At 51.1% G+C, this 21,401-nt stretch overlaps 1 protein-coding gene and 1 long non-coding RNA gene across 5 annotated transcripts in view; one reads left to right on the top strand and one right to left on the bottom strand.

Annotated features, from left to right (window-relative positions):
• Positions 1 to 21,401, top strand: part of CHCHD6 (coiled-coil-helix-coiled-coil-helix domain containing 6) — a 250,270-nt gene that overhangs the window by 19,331 nt on the left and 209,538 nt on the right. For all 4 annotated transcript variants that reach the window (XM_045494035.1, XM_045494036.1, XM_045494037.1 and 1 more), the window contains exons 2-4: positions 669 to 798; positions 4,739 to 4,811; positions 7,142 to 7,286. In XM_045494035.1, the coding sequence (XP_045349991.1) occupies positions 669 to 798; positions 4,739 to 4,811; positions 7,142 to 7,286 (348 nt within the window). The remainder of the gene's footprint in view (positions 1 to 668; positions 799 to 4,738; positions 4,812 to 7,141; positions 7,287 to 21,401) is intronic.
• Positions 3,703 to 5,977, bottom strand: LOC123606099. The gene is made up of 2 exons (XR_006716095.1): positions 5,538 to 5,977; positions 3,703 to 4,026 (listed from the first exon to the last, which is right to left on the bottom strand). It is a non-coding gene; the product is annotated as an uncharacterized LOC123606099 (long non-coding RNA).

Raw genomic sequence — 21,401 nt, 5'->3', positions numbered from 1 at the left:
AAGCGTCGGTTATCCAGTCTTCATTTAGCGGGAGCCGTGGTGGAAGGGGTCCAGCTGGGTTGCGATGTCTGCTCCATGTGTGGTGCCAGGGGTACACGGGGGCGGGGGGGGGGGTGGGAGGTCGCCCCGGCCCTCCAGGTGTTTGCACATCTTTTGGATGAGGCAGGTAGGGCCTGCGATGCTTCCCTAAGAGCACATGTGTTGTGATGGGAGTAAAACAGAAGGGGACAATGGATGCTTATCTTGGGTGCTGTCCATGGAGGAGGGACACTGAGATGCCCTCAAAGGAAGGGGAAATTTTGGACAGGTGGAGACGTACTGGGGATGGACCGCTGCTGGTGGTTCTGGGCAGAGGAGCTGCGCAATGAATGCGGAGGAGGTTAGGAAGGTGGCCCCGTGGCGTGCAGGGTGTGTGCAGGGAACAGCAGGAAACAAAGCTGGAAAGCCGGCAGAGGACGTGCGCTGGGCGGCCCACATGGGGCTTTGGCACCAACCTGCGAGGCATTGGGCCACCTTGAGAGGTTTTGAGGAGGATTATGTTATTGAAGTTGGTCTGGAGGAAGTGGTGCGTTCAGGGGCATGGATGAAGGCCAGTCTGCATTTCCAGAGGTTTCTATGATGTAACTTTTTCCCTGTCCCTCTCTTCCCACCCTCACCTCTTCCCCCAGCTGTCCGAGAATGTGGTTAACCGCATGAAGGATCCCAACCAGCCTTGCAAAGCTGGGGAGCCAACTCCGCCTCCTGCTCCTCCGCCTTCTACGCCTTCTACGGGTGGCTCCTCCAAAGGCCCCGAGAAAGGTATGGATGGTTGCAGGGACTCGGGGACGGGGGTGGGGTGGGGAAGCGGTGGCAAGTAGCCTTCCTGTCAGAACAGATTTGACAGCCAGTGTGGCTCCGGTTTGTCTCTGGGTGACGTTTCTGGTAACTGCTTTTCGGGAGAGTGTGGCTTTCTAAGCATGACAGCACCTTTGCTCAGAGCGCGTGTGCCTGGGGCCAGACCGGCTTGCCTCACTGTTCCAGTTTCTCAATGAGTGACAAATGAGGCCGAAGGGCTTGGTTCGGCAATGCAGGTAAGAAGTTGCTGTTGAGGACCTGAGAGAAGCTTTGCCGTTACTGTTTGGCATGGTTCAAAGAATGACAGGGATTTATGGGAATTGGGGCAGCGTGGGGGAACTGAGGCCATGACTTGGGCATTGGCTTCAGCGTCTCGAAGCAAGCTCTCACGTGAGGCGGTCCTGGGTCCGGCTGCTGGGATGGGTCACCGTGGCCTCCTGGAAGGGCCCGCCAGCCCGCCTGTTTCAGGAGTTTCTCTTCCCATGCCTACGCTTGCCGGAGCTCATTTATCCCTCTTTTGTGGGGCCCATAACAGATGAGGACATATTGTGCTTTTCTCTGAATGACTTTCAGCAAACAAAGGAATGCGACAATTTCAGAAGGGATATAAGGTGCAGAAATACTAAGATATTATCCCCAACGAAAGTCCTTGGGGCCGCTGCTGCTCTATCCCATAAACACTTGTTTACGAGAAGCTGGGTCTTAGGTATCGCCTGCAACTTGTCTTTTCTGCCAGTCTTCCGTATGAGGTTGTAACATTGGAGAAGGCAGGAGCTGTATCCTGTCCACTCAGCATTTGCTGACTGCTGGCCGGGGATCAGGGCGTGTGTGCCCGGTGCTGGCGCACAGCGATGAGTACACGGGGATGCCTCCCTTACGGCTCACGGCTCTAGTGAGGGGGCTGGATGTGTAACCCTGTAGGGTACATGTATCGTGATGTCCTAGAAGCATGCCTGTGGCCAGGGTAGCACAGAGGAGTGCCTCATTATTTTAGGGAGGGGCTTCAAGGGGAGATGATGTTTAAACTGGATTTTGAAAGATAGAGCAGAGGTTCAGGTATTCGCCTCTGCATAAACAGAGGCCCAGAGGTGTGGTACAGCCTGGCCTGTGTGAGGCCCTCGAAGCGATTTGCTATCTCTGGAGTACAAAGTGCGAGGAAAGGGGAGCTGTCGGGGCGGTGTTCAGGGGCCAGGTCACAGACCTCTGTGCAGTGGCCAGAGAGCTCTGCCTGCATGCTTGCAGCCAGGGACTCTGGCCAGGCCTTTAACCAGCTCTTCCCTGTATTGTCTGCTTCAGGGCTTCCTGAACCTGCCCTGAGATCTTTTTGAGTATCAGTGAAGGGGTGAGTGAGATTCTTGAAACCCTCACATGACGCTCTTTTCCTTTAACAAAAGGGGTGGCTCCCCCGATACCTACAGCAGCTGGTGAGAGAGGGGGGTGAAGAGGGCTGTAACCCAGTACACTTAAAAAAAATTTAAAAAAAAAAATTTTTTTTTTCAACGTTTATTTATTTTTTTGGGACAGAGAGAGACAGAGCATGAACGGGGGAGGGGCAGAGAGAGAGGGAGACACAGAATCGGAAACAGGCTCCAGGCTCTGAGCCATCAGCCCAGAGCCTGACGCGGGGCTCGAACTCACGGACCGCGAGATCGTGACCTGGCTGAAGTTGGACGCTTAACTGACTGCGCCACCCAGGCGCCCCCCAAAATTTTTTTTTAACATTTATTTACTTTTCAGAAACAGAGCATGAGTGGGGGAGGGGCGGAGAGAGAGGGAGACAGAATCAGAAGTAGGCTCCAGGCTCTGAGCTGTCAGCACAGAGCCTGACGCAGGGCTTGCACTCGTGAACCATGAGATCATGACCTGAGTGGAAGTCGGACTCTTCACCGACTGAGCTACCCAGGCGCCCCACCTAGTACACTTTCATAAACTGAATTAACTGGGGAGAGGGAAAAAGTGATGAAAGAAGCCAAGAATGCCAAAATGTATCATGCACACGTCCGTTTCGACTTCGGAAGCTAAAAGAGGCCTTGGTTTTAGTGTTTGGTAGGTTTTAGCAGTTCAGGGAGCAAGAGTGTTGGTTCATTTGTCATTTGGTTTTAGTTGTAACAAAGTATTTTACTGTTTAAACGATTGTGAGTTTGAGTTTCTGAGTGCTGAAGAATAGTCAGCATAAATGGGCTGTCTTGAAGTTGACTAATTTTAAGATATTTTTACTTTTAAAATCAGTGTTTGCTTTTATTTTAGCGATGGAACAAGATTAGAGAAAGAAGTTAAAATTAAATCCTTATGTCACACCATACCTCAGAATAAATGTCAGAGGAAATAAAAGATTTAAATGTACGAATCGAAACCATAAGAGTACAATAATAGTACATACAAGCACAATAAGTAGATTTTCTAAGCACTTCATCAAGTGAAGAAACCCTGAGTTGAGACAAAAAGTGGGAAGTGTAACTATAAGAAATTAGGCAACTTAGAAAAAATAAATGAAGAATGAATGATAAACTAGGGAATTGTCACACGACAGAGTATTAATAGTCCTAATATTGAGAGTTCTTAAAGCTCTGTGACAACTCAGTAGAAAATGTGCACAAATCATCATAAACATGTGATGAGATTCTCCGCTTGGCTAATAGTGAAAGACACACGTAAAATAGTGAGTGCCACCAAGGGGGCAGGGAAGTGGACAGGCGCCTGCGTGGAAGGTGGGAGTGTGGGTCAGTGTCGCATTCTCTGCCACAGGTAGATATGTTATTTTTGTAGTTATGACAAGAGAAAACTGTATGGAAAGCAAAAGTAAATATGATCAATTACATGTCAATAAAAGCTGCTGTAAGTAAACAAATAACAACAGGGAGCCTTATGTCAAAGGAAAAACTGGGTAACAGTTTACTAATTTTTACTCCCATTTGAGAGCCTGGCATGTTACCACAAGGCACTTGGGTGTGCCCTCCGCACTGGCCGGAGCACAGCCATGCCCATCCTTCTGTGAGCGGTGGTCTCAAGCGTGAAGCATAGGGTGATTACTTTTGGAAGTGCCTCCCCGAAGGGTTGAGTGCTGGAGCCTCTGAATCCAGCATGCTTTAACAGGTCTTTGCAGTGGGATAGCAAGTCCTCACGGATTCTCTCCCAAAGCCTGGTTCTTTCGCAGTTTTCTTGTGCAGCCTGAGACTCTGCTGCTTTAGAAATCTGTGTTGGAGGGGAGGGACATGTGGCCAAGGCCACAGAAAGTGTTGAGCTTTGGCTGAAAGATGGTTTGGGAAGGGTGAAGGCGGTGGGGAGAGGGAAGGGTGACAAAACCTTCAGTGTCACCAAGTGGTGGCGACTGTGGAGTGGATTGGGTTTCTTGGAAATTGCCAAGGTCATGGCTGTCAAGAGGTAGCTCCCCTCTAACAATATTAGAGGTGATGCAGGTGGAGTGATAGATAAAATGTTATTAATGTGGAGGTGTTTGCCACTCTTAAGACTAGAGATCTCTAGAATGGGCTACTAAGGGAAACACTGAAGGAGCTGCCCCACTACTCCCCTCAAAAGGATGCGGGTGGCTGGCCTTTCTGCATGAGGCAGAGGAGAGGGTTCCCTCAGCCTTTCTGGGCCGGCGTTTGGGAGATGACCTAGATTCGAGGTAATTGCAGAATGAGGAGTGATGGGTTGGGAACACGGCACTCAAGTGGCTGTGCCTGCTGCTCGCCCCAGGCAGTGAGCAGTCCTGGTAAGAATGAGGGAGCAGATGGCCTTCGGCCTGTGCCTCTCCAGGCTGGCTGGGTCAAGGGTGTGTTCTGTGTCTGTAAGGCGTATCCATCCAGGGCGGTGCCCTCCTGAGCCCTCTCCCAGGTGACTGTGATGCCTTCGTTGATCCCGAGGAGCTGCTGACTGGCCTTTTCTTCTCATCCCTTCGCAGACTCCAAACCGCCCAGGTCTGAGTATGGTGGTGGCCGTCAGCCCTCGGGGGTGGAGGAGGATTTCCTCAAAAGGTAAGCCCAGGTGTCCATTCATCCCTGGCCCTGCGCTCTGATGGAGCGTTCTCTCCTCTCAGGGTATCTTCCCCTTGCCCGAAGGTCTGAGCGCTTGTCTTACCTACACTGCACGAGAACCCTACCGGACAGGGGGCGCTGGGCCTAGTTTAAGGTGAAGAAACACCAAAGGTAGCCTGGGAGTGTTGATTGCTGACGTTCTTAAAAATACACTTTAAAAAGCTAGGACTAGCGGGGTGCCTGGGTGGCTCAGTTGGCGAGCGTCTGACTTCAGCTCGGGTCACGATCTCATGGTTTGTGGGTTTGAGCCACACATTGGGCTCTCTGCTCTTACCACAGAGCCTGCTTCAGATCCTCTGTCCTTCCCTCTCTCTGCCCCTCCCCTGCTCATGTTTTCTCTCTCTCTCTCTCTCTCTCTCTCTCTCTTTCTATCAAAAAAAAAAAAAAATATATATATATATATATATATAAATAAAAATAAAAAGTTAGGATTAGCTTTGCACAGTGGCAGTATCGTAGCCAATGAGGTTTATCTGAGGTGCTAATTGAAAACTTTTCCCAGTACCCTGCCATGACAACTTGAAGTATAGTTGGGGTGGAGGGGTGGGGGTGGGGGGGAACTAGGACTAAGTAGCTGAGTGGGTGGACCCTCTGTGCCTGTGTATGCGTGCTGGCATATTTTTAGAGGTAAGAAGAAGAAAGAAAAAGAGCCCACACAATTCTTACTAGTTGCCTAGATGGACCGCTCCAGGCTGTTGGTGACTTTCCATCCACATAGGCCACAACCACGGAGAGCTGGTTACACCTCTGAACCGGGCCCTTCGTGCCCTCCCCTGAGGCTACAATGGTGGCTGAGGCACAGAAGCCCTCAGAGTGCAGGTCTGCATCCTGATTGTGTGCTGCACTAGTGACCTGGGAAGATCACTGCATTTCTCTAGGCCTTGGCGAAGGCCATAACTGGAGGATCTCTTTGACTGGGGTATTGTCAGGATTAAATATGTTAATAAAGCACTGAAGCCCAACACCTGGGAGTTCTCAGTGAACGTTAACTGGTTGTTATTGATTGACTTCCTTTACACCCTTTAGGACATTGGCCTTTGTAACAGAGGACCCAGCGAGGTAGCTTCTTGGGGGGGCCCAGTGTCAGCCATAGTCGGGTGGCTCGATCTCAATGAGGTCACCTGAGCTGGGTCTGGAAATGAAAAAAATCACCTATAGATTTCATCATCTCAGAATAACCCCTCTTAATATTTTGAAGTGTTTCTTTCAAATGTCTTCTTTCCCCTAATTTAGGATTATTTTTTCAAGTTATATATATTTTTATAGTTTTTTTAAATAAAGTTATATATAATTTTATGTTGTTTTTTTACATAGCTTTATAATTGTTTTCCATTTGTTACACCTGCTTTGTAAACAATTTGATTTTTTTAAGTTTATGCATTTATTTTTGAGAGAGAGAGAGAGAAAGAGAAGAGCATGTATGTACACGTGCCAGGGGAGGGGCAGAGAGAGAGGGAGAGAGAATTTCCCCAGCAGGCTCCTTGCTGTTGGCACAGAACCCAATGTGGGGCTTGATCCCAGGAACCGTGAGATCCTGACCTGAGCCGAAACCAAGAGTTGGACGCCTAATCTGCTGAGCCACCTAGGTGCCCCAACAATTTTATTTCTAAAAGTATTGTTTATTGTTTCTCACTTTTTAGATTCAGCCTATTGACAAATCTAAGTGTATGTTGGTCTAATGATGATATAGTATACCATTGTACCATATATTCTTTAACTTGACCTTGATATTGGACACTTAAGTTGTTTGCATTTTTCTACGCTATAGTAAATAATTCTTGTAAGAGCATCTTGGTACTAATAACTTTTTTCTGTCTTTAGGATTATTTTACTAGGCAGAATGCCCAGAAATAGGTCAAAGGGTAGGATTACATTCAGGACGGGAGAGTTCAATGTTCCAAACAAAAGACTGCTGTCATCTAAACTGTTCAAGCTTTCAAGTGGAAGCAGAAGAAAGTGGGGCTTCCCACCCTGCCTGCCCACTGTGTAGGAGTGGCTAGCCAGGGATCTGAACCTGTGCCCTGAGATTCTCTGGTTTGGCACGTGGCTGGCTGATTCCTCACCTGGAGGTCAGGTCTCCTTCTTTTCCTAATCCGTCCTGGCTGAGAAAGTATCACTGCATCCCCTTGCCTTGGGGACTGTCACAGATTCCTGATTCTTTCCCGTTGGCCTCAGAGATCCCCTGGCCCCTGCCAGCTGCGGTGTGGACGCAGACCTTTTCTTGGCTACCTTCTGCCGGTCACGCCATCTGCATCTCTCTTCCGGCACAGGTATAAACAGGAGCAGGCCAAGGTCCAGGACGAGTTGTTCCAGGTGGTGACGAGGGAACGAGAGGCAGCCACCAAGCACAGCAGTGCGTCCATGCAGCGGGGGGAGGGCAGCGTTGACCAGGACAAGCGGAAGTCAACCCAGCTGGTGAGTGCAGGTCTTCTGAGCTGGCCTTTTGTGCTCCGGCGGCTCTGGGAGGTGGAGGTTAGGCCCTGGAGCCTGATCTGTATGAGGCCCTGGGTCCTGGCTTCATCTCTGTAGAAAGGGTATCTTTTTGGGACCAGGGGCTTGAGTTCTTCTAGCCCTGGCTCTGCTACTGACTTGCTTTGCTGCCTCTGGCCTGTATTTTCAGTCTCGGGGGTGCTCAGGTTTATATGGTGAGGGCTGGATTGCTCAGCAGTCTGGTCCCACTCTGAAACTTCATAGTCGTAATGGGTATATGTGCCAGGAGGGTATGAAGGGAGAGGACTAGGGGCTTGGGGGCATGCGATAATGAGACGGAGAACACAGTTTTCAAGGTAGGCAGCCTGGGTATGAATCCCAGCTCCCTGCTTACTAGCTTGGGCCCGTCCTCCAGTGTCTGTGAGCCTTGGTGGAGGATCGTGACGTTTGCATACACACAGGATTGCCCAAGGGATTAGGGAAGATGATAACTGTCCAGGATTTAGCATGTGCCTGGCAGATTATAAGAGCGTCCCATTATTGCCGTTATTGTTATTAATACATTTAAGTGATTGGAGACTGTTAGGATTCTTACTGCCGTGAGTGAAGGCTTTATTTCACAATACCAAAAGTCTCGAAATGTCCCAGGGTTGACTAATTCAGGGGCTCACTGGCATCATCATGGAGCCCCGCCCTCCTTCCACTCTGCCGGCCTCAGTGTGCCAGTGCACTCTCCGGCCAGACACCCCCACAGTTCAAAGATAGCTGCCCTGCTCCCTACCAGGTCTTCTGCAGATGGGGCCACCCTCAGAAGAAGAGAAGACTTTCCTGGAAGCCCCCAGCAGAAAGCCTCTGACATCACATTGGCCTGAATTATATCAGGCGCCCATGGCTAACCCAGTCCTCTGCAGAGGAACAGGGGGGGCTCCACTGATTGAAGCGAGGGCTCCTTTCTAGTCACATGGGGCAGCGGGTGGGTATCCAGATAGAATCAGGGCTGACGGTAATAATTCTTCCAGTTCCGTTTCCATGTGGGAAAACCCCCGCACGTCCAAGAAATTCTCTGACACCAGCTGGGTGTCCTACAGTTAAACTCCGTCCTCAGGCTCTAGAGGGTAAGGGCTCAGTGCACAAGACTGCCCCCTTCCCCCACTTCAGACACCAAAGTCCAGGTTATCACCTGTGCCTCTGGCTGACTGGTTGTTAATTAGAGGTTCCCATGACCCCCTTGTTTGACCGATTTGCTAGAGTGGCTCACGGAACTCAGGGAAACATTTAACTTCCTAAAAGGATTATAAAAGGATTTAGCTCAGGAACAGCCACATGAGAGAGGTCCATAGGACCAGGTGTTTAGGGAGAGGATGTTGACCTTCCTTCCGTGTCCTGTGCCAGTGCACCACTCCCCCAGAACCACTGCATGTTCACCAACCTAGAAGCGCTTTAAACCCAGTTGTTTCGGGGTGAAACTGGGGGGGAGGCTTCATTACCTAGGTGTGATTGAGTAAATTGTTGGCCATTGGTGATGGAACTCAACCTCCGGCTCCCGTCCCCTCCCAGGGGCTCGGGTACGGCTGAAAGTTCCAACCCTCTGGTCATTTGGTTGGCTCCACTGATAAGCAGTCCTCATCCTTAGGTCCAGTGTAAAAGTCCTCTCGTTAATGTAAAAAAACACTCCTTTCTCTCTCTCATCACTTCGGAAATTCCAAGGGTTTTAGGAGCTCTGTGCCAGTAACAGTAGATAAAGATTAAATATTTAGTTCTTATTCTAAATCATGAAATCACAGCAAGGAGGGTGGGGAGAGGGGATGGAGGAGTGGCTGTAGCAGCATCTAATATCGTCTGCCTCAGAGGCCATGGGCTGTGAGGCGAGCACCTGTCTCAGGTGGGTTGCCTGATGTACCCTGGGCTCCACAGAAGGAAGTTGGGGATGCAATGAGACCACGCGGGACTGTGCCCTGGGTTGTGGTGGGGAGGAAGGCCTCTGCAGAGACATGGAAAGCTGCGGCAGGTACAGAAGGAATGCTGGTTGAGCTAGGCCCTCTGGGAAATATGAACAATGTAGGGTCCTTGCTCTTAGGAAATTTTCAGTCTAGCGGGGAAGACAGATTTAAACCAAAAACTTAGAAAAAGGGCAACTTGGTGACAGTAAGCGTGAAATGGAGGTAAGGTTGATGTGCTTGGGAATGCAAAGGCAGGGGTGCACCTGCTGGTAGCAGACATGACTTTGACTCGCCTTGAGCGATATGGGGCCCCCAGGCTGAGGGAGCATCATGGGGGAGACAGGTGGGTGTGGAGGAGGTGATGGGACACAATGAGAGAGGTGAGTGAGGTGTGAAGCCACCTCATAGAAGGCCTCAGACACCTCGCAAACTTGACCCACAGAATAGCTCGCCATCGCTCTGAAACCACGCAGGAGTCCCTGGAGTTCATCAGGATGACGATGACGTGATCTGACTTGTGTCTTTAGAACCCTGTGGCTTCCTGGTGAAGAATCAGTTGCTGCAGAGAGAAACTGGGGTGAGGACATGGTTTTAGAGAATCTTGCAGTGAGTCTCTGAGGGGCAGGCAGGTTGTCACCCCTTGGCAGGGTGCTGACAACCAAGTTGAAAGGACCCTCGTTCTGGAGATGAAGGGTTAATCAATATGGCATGAGCAAACCAAGTTGGCCACGTGGGACAGTCACCTAGCATGGAAAATTGCAGCCTACACATGTGGTGTCTCTTCATTCTCACCTGGAATGTGTTAATTATGATGAAAGGGAATTCACAACTTCCCTTCTTTCTCCTGTAAAGGAGAAGGCTGGGTCCCCGCCTCCTTGAGACTGTCCTTGGAGGAGAACCTTTACAAGCGGGAAGAGGCTTAAATGACCTTCACCACAGGTGTGTGGGTTTTCTTTTTTAATAAAGGAAAACTTTCAAATAAGATGCATTCTACGCCCCCCAGTTTCTGGATGGATAATGCTCTTCTGAACCTGAGTTCTTAAGGAAGAGCGAAGCAAGTGACTTCCTTCATTGTGAAAATGTTGGTTCACTACTTTTGTGGGTGTTCCATTTTTTGGCTGTCCAGCATCCATCTGTCCATGCAGTTAGTGCCCTGTTTTCTTTTGGGATTTACCCATCTCCTGTTGTGTGTTATTTCGGTGGGATTGCAATTCCAGTGCCCAGCTTCCTTGATGGAAGCTAGATCTCCTTTCTCCCCTGGCCTTGGGATAGCCAGGGCCCAAGGGCAGCCAGTCGAACCCTTTTTCTGAGGCCTTTTTGTTTTGAGTGAGTGCGGAGGTCGGGGTAGGATTGCTCACTGTAGCTGAGGGTTGCTCGTGAAGACCTTCATCTAGTGAGGCTGTCTTGCTGTCTCCCGTACCTCCACGACGCCCACTCGTTTCTGTCTGGCTCTCCTGCCTTCTTTAGGATCGAATCACCTGCCGATTACCTGCGGTCAGCTCTCCTTTGCTTGAGTTAGCTGGAGTTGGTTTCTGTTGATTGGTGCTGTAGCAGATGCAAGGGGACACACGAATGTGGTTTTGAAGGCTTCAACCAGTCAGTGCTCAATGCGAACAGAGGAGAAAGGAAGTTAGGACCGGGCCCTGTTTTGTATGTCAGCAGGGGCGTGAGGCACTCACCTTTATGCTGAGCGATGCCACAGCCATCACTTCCATTTGGGTTGTTGTGGTTGTCAGGGACTTTTAGTGGAGATAATTCCTTAAAAAAATTTTTTTTTAAACACTTACTTATTTTTGAGACAGAGACAGAGCATGAACGGGGGAGGGTCAGAGAGAGAGGGAGACACAGATTCTGAAACAGGCTCCAGGCTCTGTGCTGTCAGCACAGAGCCCGAAGCGGGGCTCGAACTCACGGACCGTGAGATCATGACCTGAGCCGAAGTCGGACACTTAACTGACAGCCACCCAGGCGCCCCAGATAATTCCTTTTTTTTTTTTTTAAAAGTTTATTTATTTATTCTGAGAAAGAGAGAGAGAGAGAGTGAGCACGTGTGTGAGTGGGGTAGGGGGAGGGACAGAGAGGCAGAGAGAGAGAGAATCCCAAGCAGGCTCCACACTGGCACCGTGGAGACTGATGTGGGGCTCGAGCTCACAAACCGCGAGATCATGTCCTGAGCTGAAATCAAGAGTCGGACACTTAACTGACTGAGTCACCCAGGCGCCTCGAGTGGAGATAATTTCAAAACTGGGCTTGTGCTTTAGAATATTTAAATAAAAGGAGAAAGAAGAACCTGAACAGAAGCATAGAGAATTTTCTTTTCCTCATCCAAGTCTTCCACATGTGCGGATTGAAGGAGCCTGGTGGTCAGAGCACTTAAGGTTCTAGTGTTTGGATCACAGCACATCCTCCTAGCCTCGGGGCCAGGTTGGACCCGGAGGCGGGTGTGGTATGGTCTCCGGCTATATGAGCTGGCCTCCTACTTCTTTCTCCTTGGTGCCTTCTCTGCCCAGTGTCCTCAAGCCCTGCACCCTTGAACCTGTAGCCTTATCTGGAGGACTTTCTTTCGAGTGTGCTGAGTTCAGTTTGACATTTAATGTGCTCTCCTGCCCTCTCTTTTGCCTCTGACTTTTACAATATTGATTTTTTAATCTTCTGCATGAGGGAATAATTCAGCTCATTATTAGGAAAAGTTCATAAAACTAACGATGAGGAAAGATAATAATTTTTATAACCTACTTCTGATGACAGAAGTGTTCCCATTTCCTATTTAGCAGTAGGGGGCTGTTTTGGAATATATTTGTACGTGTTTTCTGTCACTTGAAGACTGGTAGGGTCCCAGATATCATTGGGGTGAAGGCCCTGGAGGGTCATCGGAGCCCCTGTTAGTGACGTATGCTTTCCTTTGAATTGGGGGAGGATGTTTGGAGTCCCAAATGTTCTAGAGAGAAATCAGAACAGAGTAGTTTCTTGGGCTGAGTCTCCTGATGGCCAGAGCTCTACTGTAGGGGAGAATGACATTTATGACCTTGCCTGTTGGATTCCTGACACATTATTAGGTTTGGGCTTGCAGTATACCTAACAGGAAGCAAAAACTTTCATTTCATTTCATTTCACTTTTGGTGAATGATTCTTTCATTATTTTCTATCTATATTCTCTGTGTGCCTATTATGTTAGGCCCTCGGTTCATTTCTTGATAAATGGAAATAAATGAGAAACAGCTTCTGATCTTGAGAAGCTCTGTTCATTAGGGGATGTAAGTATTCTCGGAAGTGACTGGACAGCGTTATAGTGTCCGACCAAAGGGACAGGGGGACACTAGAGGAGGAAAGAGGCAGTGACAACAGCCTCTTCCTGGCGGGTCGAGAAAGTCTTCTGTGGGGAGGTCACCCATGGGCTGGTTCTTGAAGACTCAGGAGAGGCTCTCCTGGTGGGGAAGGCTGAGAAAAAGTGTTGCTCATGAAGGACGAAGCTAGAGCGGAAGCCGGGGGTGGGTGGGGACACCCCGCCTGGCCACTGCGAGTAGGGTGTGGCAGGCAGGTGTGCGCCTGGGATGCAGTTCTGCAAGTCTGATGGTGACCTTCCAGAGAGGGTTTTCTTACTCCTCAAAAGAGATGCACAAGGAGAGAATTTTTCTTCCACTGGACGGTGGATATGGGGAAAGGCCTGAAATAGCGGATGAAGAAGTTGGGACCAAATCCTTCTTCTGCTGGACAGAAGCTGTGAGTGCTTCTCTGCCTGGATGTGGCCCCTCACCTGAGGACTTGCCCAAGAATGGCTGTCCTGCTCGGCTTTCCAGTTTGCGGCGGCAGTGGGCGGGGGGGGGGGGGGGGGTGATCTTTTTATTGTTCAGACTCTCTAAGAAGCTGCCACATTAGGTCTCTGAAATCTGTAGCCAGGATTTGAGGAAAATGTCAGATTTGGAAGTTTTTGAGTTGCAGGTTTCTGAACTCCTGAGTGAGGTGGACCATTTATTTTGGTTTCATTATAGCTACACCCTTTCTTCCTAGTTCCCCCTCCTACATCTTCGTCAGTCTTGTTCCTCAGCTTACAAGCTCCTCGAAGATAGGGGCTGTGGCAAGATCATTTTGGTCTCCTTAGTAGTGCTCAGCGAATTTTAGAGGCACAAGGATGGTTAGGGAATGGCAGAGCTCAAGTGGATGAGGGGTGCAGGGCAGTGCCCCCTGCAAATAGGTGGAAGCAGGTACCCGGATAGCAGCTCACAGGTCTCTCCTTTTCAAACAATAAAACAGATGCTCACAAAACCTAGCAGCCTTTCAGTGTCACGATCTTTTGGAGTCGACTAGTTTACGTGACTACTAACCAGAGACTTATAGACTTTGGGTTTAACTTGTGTGGACAAAGGCCCGAGGGTGGGCTGGTGACTCAGGCCCGGGGTCAGGCCGCACTCTAGCTGATAATGCAGCTGAGGAGGCCTGACGCCTGGGGGCAGCGACTTGGCATGGCTGTTTGTTTTAGAACTTTGTGGCTCGGGACTCCAGTGGCCTTGTCCTGACACTTCCTCCAATTTGAGCTACGGATAGAGATCCTGAATTCCCATGGAGATCTGTTTGTCAGCACCTAGATGGTTGGTAAAAGCCATCATCTGAAGAGAAAAAAAAAATGGGCATGTCATCCACAGCCCCTTTCTTTGCTTCCCTAAATCTTGCGGTCTGTTTTTTTCTAGATTAGATCAGGGATTGACACACTTTCTCTGTAAAGAGCCAAAGAGTAAATATTTTAGATTTTTGCAGGCCACATATGGCCTCTGTCACATATTCTTTTGTCATTGTTGTTTTTACGGCTCTAAAAAATGTGAAAAAACCAAAAACCACAAAACATTCTTAGCTCAGAGGCCACGCCAAAAGAGGTGATCGGTTGGATTTGTCTGGTGAGCTGTAGTTTGCTGACCCCCGGGCTTGACAGTGCAGCTCCAAAGATTGTAATTTTTTGAGTCTGTCTGAGTCATCAGATGCCGCAGGCAGCTGGGGGGCAGTGGTGCTGATGCTGATCCTGGTTCCTCACTGGTTACTGTTCCTGTGAAAAGTTTCACAACACGGCGGTACCTGATAGTTTCAGTCTTCTGATTGGTGAAATGAGGACTTTTCTGGAGACAGTGCGTTGGGCTCTTTGGGAAGACTCATGCACTTTTACTTTAACTTCTGATTCTTTTCACATTTGGCATTTTTTTAGAGTTTCCATTTCTCTATTGAAATTCCCTGTCATCTACACATGTTGTCCACCATTTCCTGTGGATCCTCTAAATGTATTTATCATAATTGTCTAAAGTTTCTGGTAATTCTGACATCTGGGTTATCTTTGGGTTTGGTTCAGTTGATTATTTCCTCTCTTGATAATGGGTCCCATTTTCCTACAGCTTTATGTGCCTTGTAATTTTTTATTGATGCTGGGCATCATGCAGAGAAGAACAGTAGAGGCTGAGGAAAATAGGCTTTATGCCCAGAACTGGCCACTCTTCTTCTTTTGACCGGCCATTAGCGTGGGATGCTGGGTAAATTCAGTCTGTATTTAAGCAGGGCATGGGCTCTGTTGTTGCTTGGCTTCAGACTCTGTGAGGGTAGGACCCAAACCTGTTTAGGAGGGCTTGGGATCTGGGTAGCACAGGGTTTGTCTGTGCTGTCCTGTTTTCCCATCAGACTTTTGAGAGGCCCCGCTTATCTCACCCCAGGGTGCTTCCTTGCACCTTCTCCAGTGGCTGGTGGCTGCTGGGCAGTGCTTGGTGTAGGGCCTGGAGCACCATGGGCTTCTCTCCATCTTCTGCTGGCCCTGTGCGCCTGTGCCTCGGGGGTCCATGGAGGGTATTTCAGTCACTTTCCCTGCCCTGTACCCAGGACTTTCAAACAGTATACATAAGGAGGAAGAGGCTCATAACTCATACCACCTTTATTTCACTCTTCCCTTTGGTTGTCATCATTTTATTTTTTAATTTTTTAAAAGTTTATTTTTGAGAGAGAGCGAGCGAGAAAGAGCATGAGCTGGGGAGGGGCAGGGAGGGAGAAAGAGAGAGAATCCTGAGCAGGCTCCATCTCGTGACTGTGAGGTCATGACCTGAGCTGAAATCAAGAGTCAGATGCTTCACTGACCGAGCCCCCCTGGGCGCCCCCGGTTGTCATCACTTTGAAGCACACTTCACACCCCAAGGAAAATGAAAAGGGCACAGTAGCATGACTGATTTTGCCTCCTCTCTCAATATCCAGCCCGTATGGCTACTGCTGTATGTAGTCCTTCCACTGGGCAGGCGGGCCGTCCACAAGGTACGAAGGACGTTCACGGAGCCGACCACCACCGTGCCCCATTTGCAGCCACATTCACCCAAAGAGCAAGAATGGGTGTATTCAGAATGTTAGAGAATCAGAATAATTGGAAGGGCAGCTGAGGCTTCTTGGGTTCTTGCTTTCTTCATTAATGGCCAACTGAAAACTACCTGGCCTCGTGGCCATATGGTAGGATGATTTTTAGAGACAGGAAGACTACAGATAGGCTTGTATGGAAACCGGTTCAACCATATTTTTAGCTGGTTACACACCAAAAAAAGGAACTTTGGTTTACTTCTCATGTATTTTCTACAAACTGGGGGGGGGGGGGGGGGGGGGGGGAGGGGGGAGGGCATAAAAAACCAGTTGGGGACTACGAGCCTGGCGCGTAAGTTCAGGGCTGGCCCCCAGTGCATCAGGACCGGATCTCGGTGCTCGTGTGTGTTTGGTGAGGATCGACTGGCGGAGCCACTGATGGAAGATGCCCAGCACCCAGGAGCTCCAGGAAGTAGAGTGTTGCTCTAGACTAGCAAAGTGGACAGAGCTGTGCCCAGATGAGCCCATCCCTGGGGTCCCTTCACTCGTCTGTGCTGTTTCCTTCCGGAGATAGAAGTGGGGCAGACAGGGTTGTGCATTGTTGGGGCACTTCAGCCTTCTTCTCTTCTCCGTTTCCATCCGTGGGCTTACGACATGGGGTTGATGTGAACTGATTGCTAGAACAAACCAGTCATGCAGGCTTCTGGAGAGACAGGCTGGAGTAGTGTGGAGGTGGGGGGCTCACAGAAACACCCTGGTGATGGGCAGCTGCCTGGGGCTTCCCACCTGCGTGGTATGGAACGAGGGCCCTCCGGCTCAGCATCACTACTTTTTGTCCACCTGGCTGTGTCTCAGGATCACCTGGGAAGTTGGCAAAAATACACAGGCCAGACACAACCGGATCAGACTCTTTGTTTCTGTGGCCCTGGAATCTGTATTTTTAACAGCCTCCACCTGATGCTGGGGGGGTAGGCCCAGAGCCGGCTCCTGGACTGATGTTGGGAGCCGGGTACCCCACGGAGGTTGTGCCCCTCTTGCTGTTTGGGCCCCTGAGTGATGGGCAGTGTTCCCACTGGTGCCGTGGCTCCCCACGGTACTCGAGGGCAGGGCTGTGCTAGTTGAAATGTGCGGCAGGTGACTAATAGCTCCCGTCCCCCATGCAGCTTGCTGCCTACATGGATGCCTTTATCAGACTTCCTGGCCTCAAAGGACAGCAGGAGCTCTTTGCTGAGGATAGCTAGGAAAGCGAGTTGGCTCTCTGCTGGTACTGTGCCCCGGCAAGGGTCAGGTGAGCTGGGGTTGGTATTTTGGGGGACAGGTGATAAGAAACTGTTGCCAGAGCGGGCAGTGACAGCTTCAGGGCATGAGGGATGTCAGACTCCTGGCGATGACATGGACTTGGTGCGAGAGCTCGACTCTTAGTTCCTTGCAGCAGCCACCCATGTGATATCTGAGGCAGGTGGCAGGAACAGGAAGAAACCTTCTCAAGGCATGTAGACCCACTAGTCGGCTTGTGCCTGGGAGGGCTACTACAGTCTAGTTGCTTCTTGAGTCACTGGTCCCCCAGTGAGCCCAGGGGACCTGAGGGTTGAGCTCCTGGCATTGCCCCTGAGACGTCCGTGAGGCTCCTGTTTACTGTCCACCTCATTAGGTGCATTGCGGTGGTGTCCTTGGGGGCGGAAGAGCCCTGTTTTTCCCTCAGCCGTTGGACACATTTTTAACCACCGGGAAGGTGGTGGTTATCCTGGCAGTGAGAAGGAGGAAGGCCAGGGTGAGGGCACGTGTGACGAGGTGGGGTTGAGGGGGCCCAAGGGACCAGGGGGGTTGTCCGGACATGGTCACCAGGGTGATGCCAGCTGAGCAAGGAGATGATGACTAGCAGTCTCCAGCTGTTTGAGTCCTAATAGAAAGTGGGAGACGCGTGGACTCCTTCTCTTTAAAGAAAGCTATTGCTCTGTGGACTCCTCAGATTAGAACGCAGGGATTTCAGAATCTGTTCCGGAATGGCCCTCCTGCGGGAAGGGAGATCCCAGCCCTTTGGGATAGTGAGGGAGGGGCATTCGGTCCTCTTATTTCAGAAGTTGGGATTCCAAGTGGGTTTTGCACCCCGGGCTGATTAGGATTTTGTGCAGCTTCCTCCCCTTCACCGCGTCACGGATCTGCAGATGCCTTCAGTTTTCCCTTCCTGGCTCTGGTGCGTGGCTCAGGTGACCTCTGCTGTGTGCTGACAGAAGCTGGAAATCCTCATTAGCTGCTAACTTTGTTAGGCAAATGGCTGATTGCGGTTCCATTCCTGGTGTCATTGCTTCTAATTAGCAGATCGCATGTCTACGAAAATGTCTCTTAGCACCAGGGATGAGCTAAAGAGGCTGACAGCTGGGGCTGGGATCTGGAGAGAATTGTGAAAGAAGCTTTTTCTCTTAAGCCTCTTGAGGGACTCTGCCGTCGACCTCAGCCAGGCTCCTTGGCCTCTGTGTGCCCGATGGGTCCCAGGGGATCTGGGCCCTAGACTTCCTTGGAAAAACCCAGCATTGGTTGGGCGGGGGGGGGGGGGGGGGGGGGGAGTGACGTGAGCCACCTGACAGGCATCGCAGCGGCAGGTGGTACCTTGCTGCCCTCCTGCTTTGTGTCTTGTGAGAAGCCCGGGACCTGGTTGAGAGTTCAGGGCTTTGGTGTTTTGAGCAGGTCTTGGGCACCGTGGGCAAGCCTGAAGTTGCAGGGAATCCTGAGTCGAGGATGCAGGCTGGAGTTGGGTAGTCTATGCTGGCAGTGCCGGCCTCCGAGAGGGCGCAGGTGCCTGCCTTGTACCCACGCCACTCCTCCTCTTCTCGAAGCAGCGCCGCCCCCCCGCCACTTGCTCCCGCCTGTGGACCGAGCGGGGCTGGCCCTACAGCCCTAACTGATCTTGGCAGTAGTGTGGTTTCCTTTTCTGTCTTGCTCGAGTGAAATCGGGCTGGCGCCTGCCCACTTCTGTGCATGCCTCTAGGATGCCAGCAGGGCTGTGGAGAGGGGAGGGTCATGGTTATTTTAGGTCTCTTTATGTGGTTTATTCACAGAGTCTTTGGGGAGCTACCATTCTGCCTTTTCCTTTCTCTGAAAAAAGGTTTTAGCTTTGTCAATTAAGCAGATTGCATTTGCACCCTCGGGTAGACACCACTGCTGGCCACTGGCAAGGTGAAGAATTGCAAAGGGGTTGTTTGGCTGACACACGTCAACAAGTGGGACCGCAGAAAAGTCTCAGACATTTCCCCCTTACCTCAGTGTCCACTCAGTGGCTGAGCGAGGTCCCCGTCTCAAGCGTCTGGGCTGTGAGATGTGTGCTCTTGGATGGAGCAACATGTGTGTCAGTCAGGAGCAGTTTGGGCTGTAACAGAAGCCCAGGTGGCAGTGGCGTCAGCAGTGGAGGTGCGTGTGTGTGTTTATTTCGTGACTGAGAAGTCTGGGGGCAGATGGCCCAGGCAGGTGCCGCAGCTCAGTGCCTCAGGAGAGAGCCATTGACTTCCTTTCCTTTTGATCTACCATTCTCACTGCAGCTCTCCTCATGGCCTCAGGATGGCTACCGTGTCTCCAGACATCACATTAGTTCTCCAGGCAGGGAGAGGGAAGGCCCCAAAGCCTTGTCCTAGTGAAGTTTAATTTTCTATAGGAGGGACCCCTCTCTGAGGACTGTCACCAGCACAACTGTGTCACAGGGCCACCTCTGGCTAAAAGAGAAGCCGAGGTAGTAATTTTAGCTGGGCACCTGACCACTCCCAGAAATCTGGTTTGTTTTTCAAGAAGGGGCTGAATGCTGGTCAGGTGGCAAGTGGCACCTTCTGTAGTGTGGCAATGTAGAAGGAGCCCTACTTCTGGACTGGTTAGACCTGGACACAGATTTGCCAAGTACCCTCTCTGTGGTCTTGGACACCTTCCATAACCTCCATGAGCCTCAGTTTCCTTGCGTGTCAAATGGCAAGCACCCAGAGCCGTGAGGGTGCTTCAGTGTCACGATGTAAGGAAAGAAGTCGGCACGCTGGCTGGCAGGTGGAAGGCAGTCTGTGCGTTCCTGTCTTTGCATCATGCCCAGCTCCCCCAAGAGCAGGAGCAGAGAATTCAGCAGGTGGCCACCAGTTCCCCCAAGTGCAGGAGAATCCAGCAGGTAGCCAATCTGAGCGTAAAGGGTAGTGGTGGGGACTGACTCCATGGTGGAGAAGGGATGCTCCCGAGGGCAGGCGTGATGACTGTTGCCGGGTGCTGGCTTTCCCGCTGTCCCTCACTGGAGTGGACATCGTTTATCCGAGGCTCCCGTAGCACCCCTCCCTACCCGCGTGCCTAAAGCAGCCCTTCCAAATCCCGCTGGGCCTTCTCTGCAGGCCTCCAAGTTTGGCTCGAGCTTTTGGTGCCCGTGCTCTCCTGGTTGGTGTTCTTGCCGGTGCCCAGACTAGAGTGTTTTCACGTGCCTTGGGCTCTTGTGTGGCCGAGGGGAGGAGCCCGCTTGCTCACATGCACCTACGTTCTCAGCAGCACCTCCTCCGGCCTTCCCGAGTTCCCACAGGCTTTCTCTGGGGGCATTCTCGTGCCCTGCTCTCTGCTAGGGCCGGGGTGGTCGGGGAGCAGCTGAGGGGGAGTGCCAAGCAGAGCGGCTCTGTGTGTAACACCTTTGTACCACGTGTGCCAAGCTGCGCGGCTCCGGTGCCCCTGGGCTGACTGCTTTTCCAAAAGAGGGGACTGCTTGTGCTCTTTGCCACCCTGCTCCCCAGCAGGCTCGCACGGTGCAGGCAGGGCTGCCCCCCTCAGCACCCATTCCCCTGTTACTCCTGCTGGCTCTGTCCACTCTCATGCCCTTCCCAACACACATGGCCCTCCGTGGATTCCTGTCTCCAGTGCTCCCCATCGCCCCAGCGTTCTTCCCCACCTCGCCGGTCCCCTCTCCTGCCTCTGCACCTGCACCCTGTCGGCTGCCGCAGGAGGTGTGCTAGAGCAAGCAGGGCAGGATCAGCCGCAGAGCCTCTCTGTTCTTGGGGCTCCCAAGTGTCAGACAATGTTGAACACGGGGCCCATTCTCTAGTTGACTGGTCGGACACGATGTCGGCACCTTATCTTCACGCTGACACACACTGGACATTAATAGAAATACATCGCCACGGCACACGTGTGGAATTTCAAGCAGCCGCCCGGGCTGGCGCCTTCGATAGCCTATTGTGTGCTTAACCTCTTCCGAAGAGGTTTTTGATGAGAAATGAGTAAGACTGTTAACTCTCGGCGGCTGGGTATGTGGCAGGTTTGCTTTCTTCTTTTTTTTTTTTTTTTTTTTCCTTTTCCCCTTCTTGATTCTCTGCAGTGCTTCCTTAATCTTTGCTCCAGAGGAGTGGGCTTTGCCGCCTCAGGATTTCTTATTTAATCTACTGCTGCTTGAGCAGGGCTCTTCCAGCACTGATGGGAGCGGCCTTGGTGGTGCAGGGGGTGGAAGGTGGTAGTGGGGGAGGCTTCACTGCAGGCCGGGTTATTTGGTCTGAGTTTCCCCCTCTGGTCCTAGTTCAAGGGGAAGCCTCTTATGGCTGCACGGGGCCATTGGGGCTACCGACTTCTCCTCTGAGATGCTTGCTCTAAGCACTTGGAGTCATTTTTTCCCTTTATCTCCTTTCCTTATTTTTTCTCAAGGGCTGCTAGTGATGCCCTAGATTTTCCTGATTGGCATCTGAAGTCCAGGAGAAGAATGACTCGCTCAGAAGACCGGGTCTCGATGTGGCCAGGGGTGGCTGGGGCTGGCATGTCATGGTGGTGTCTGGACTGCTTCCCACGTGGGATAGCTTTGTACACTTGACTTTCCCCGGCTGTAAAGTGGACGTAACAACGTGGCAACTCATAGGCT

This window comes from Leopardus geoffroyi, chromosome A2 (assembly GCF_018350155.1).
Source record: "Leopardus geoffroyi isolate Oge1 chromosome A2, O.geoffroyi_Oge1_pat1.0, whole genome shotgun sequence".
Lineage (NCBI taxonomy): Eukaryota > Metazoa > Chordata > Mammalia > Carnivora > Felidae > Leopardus > Leopardus geoffroyi.
This window is presented reverse-complemented; position numbering and strand designations above follow the sequence as displayed.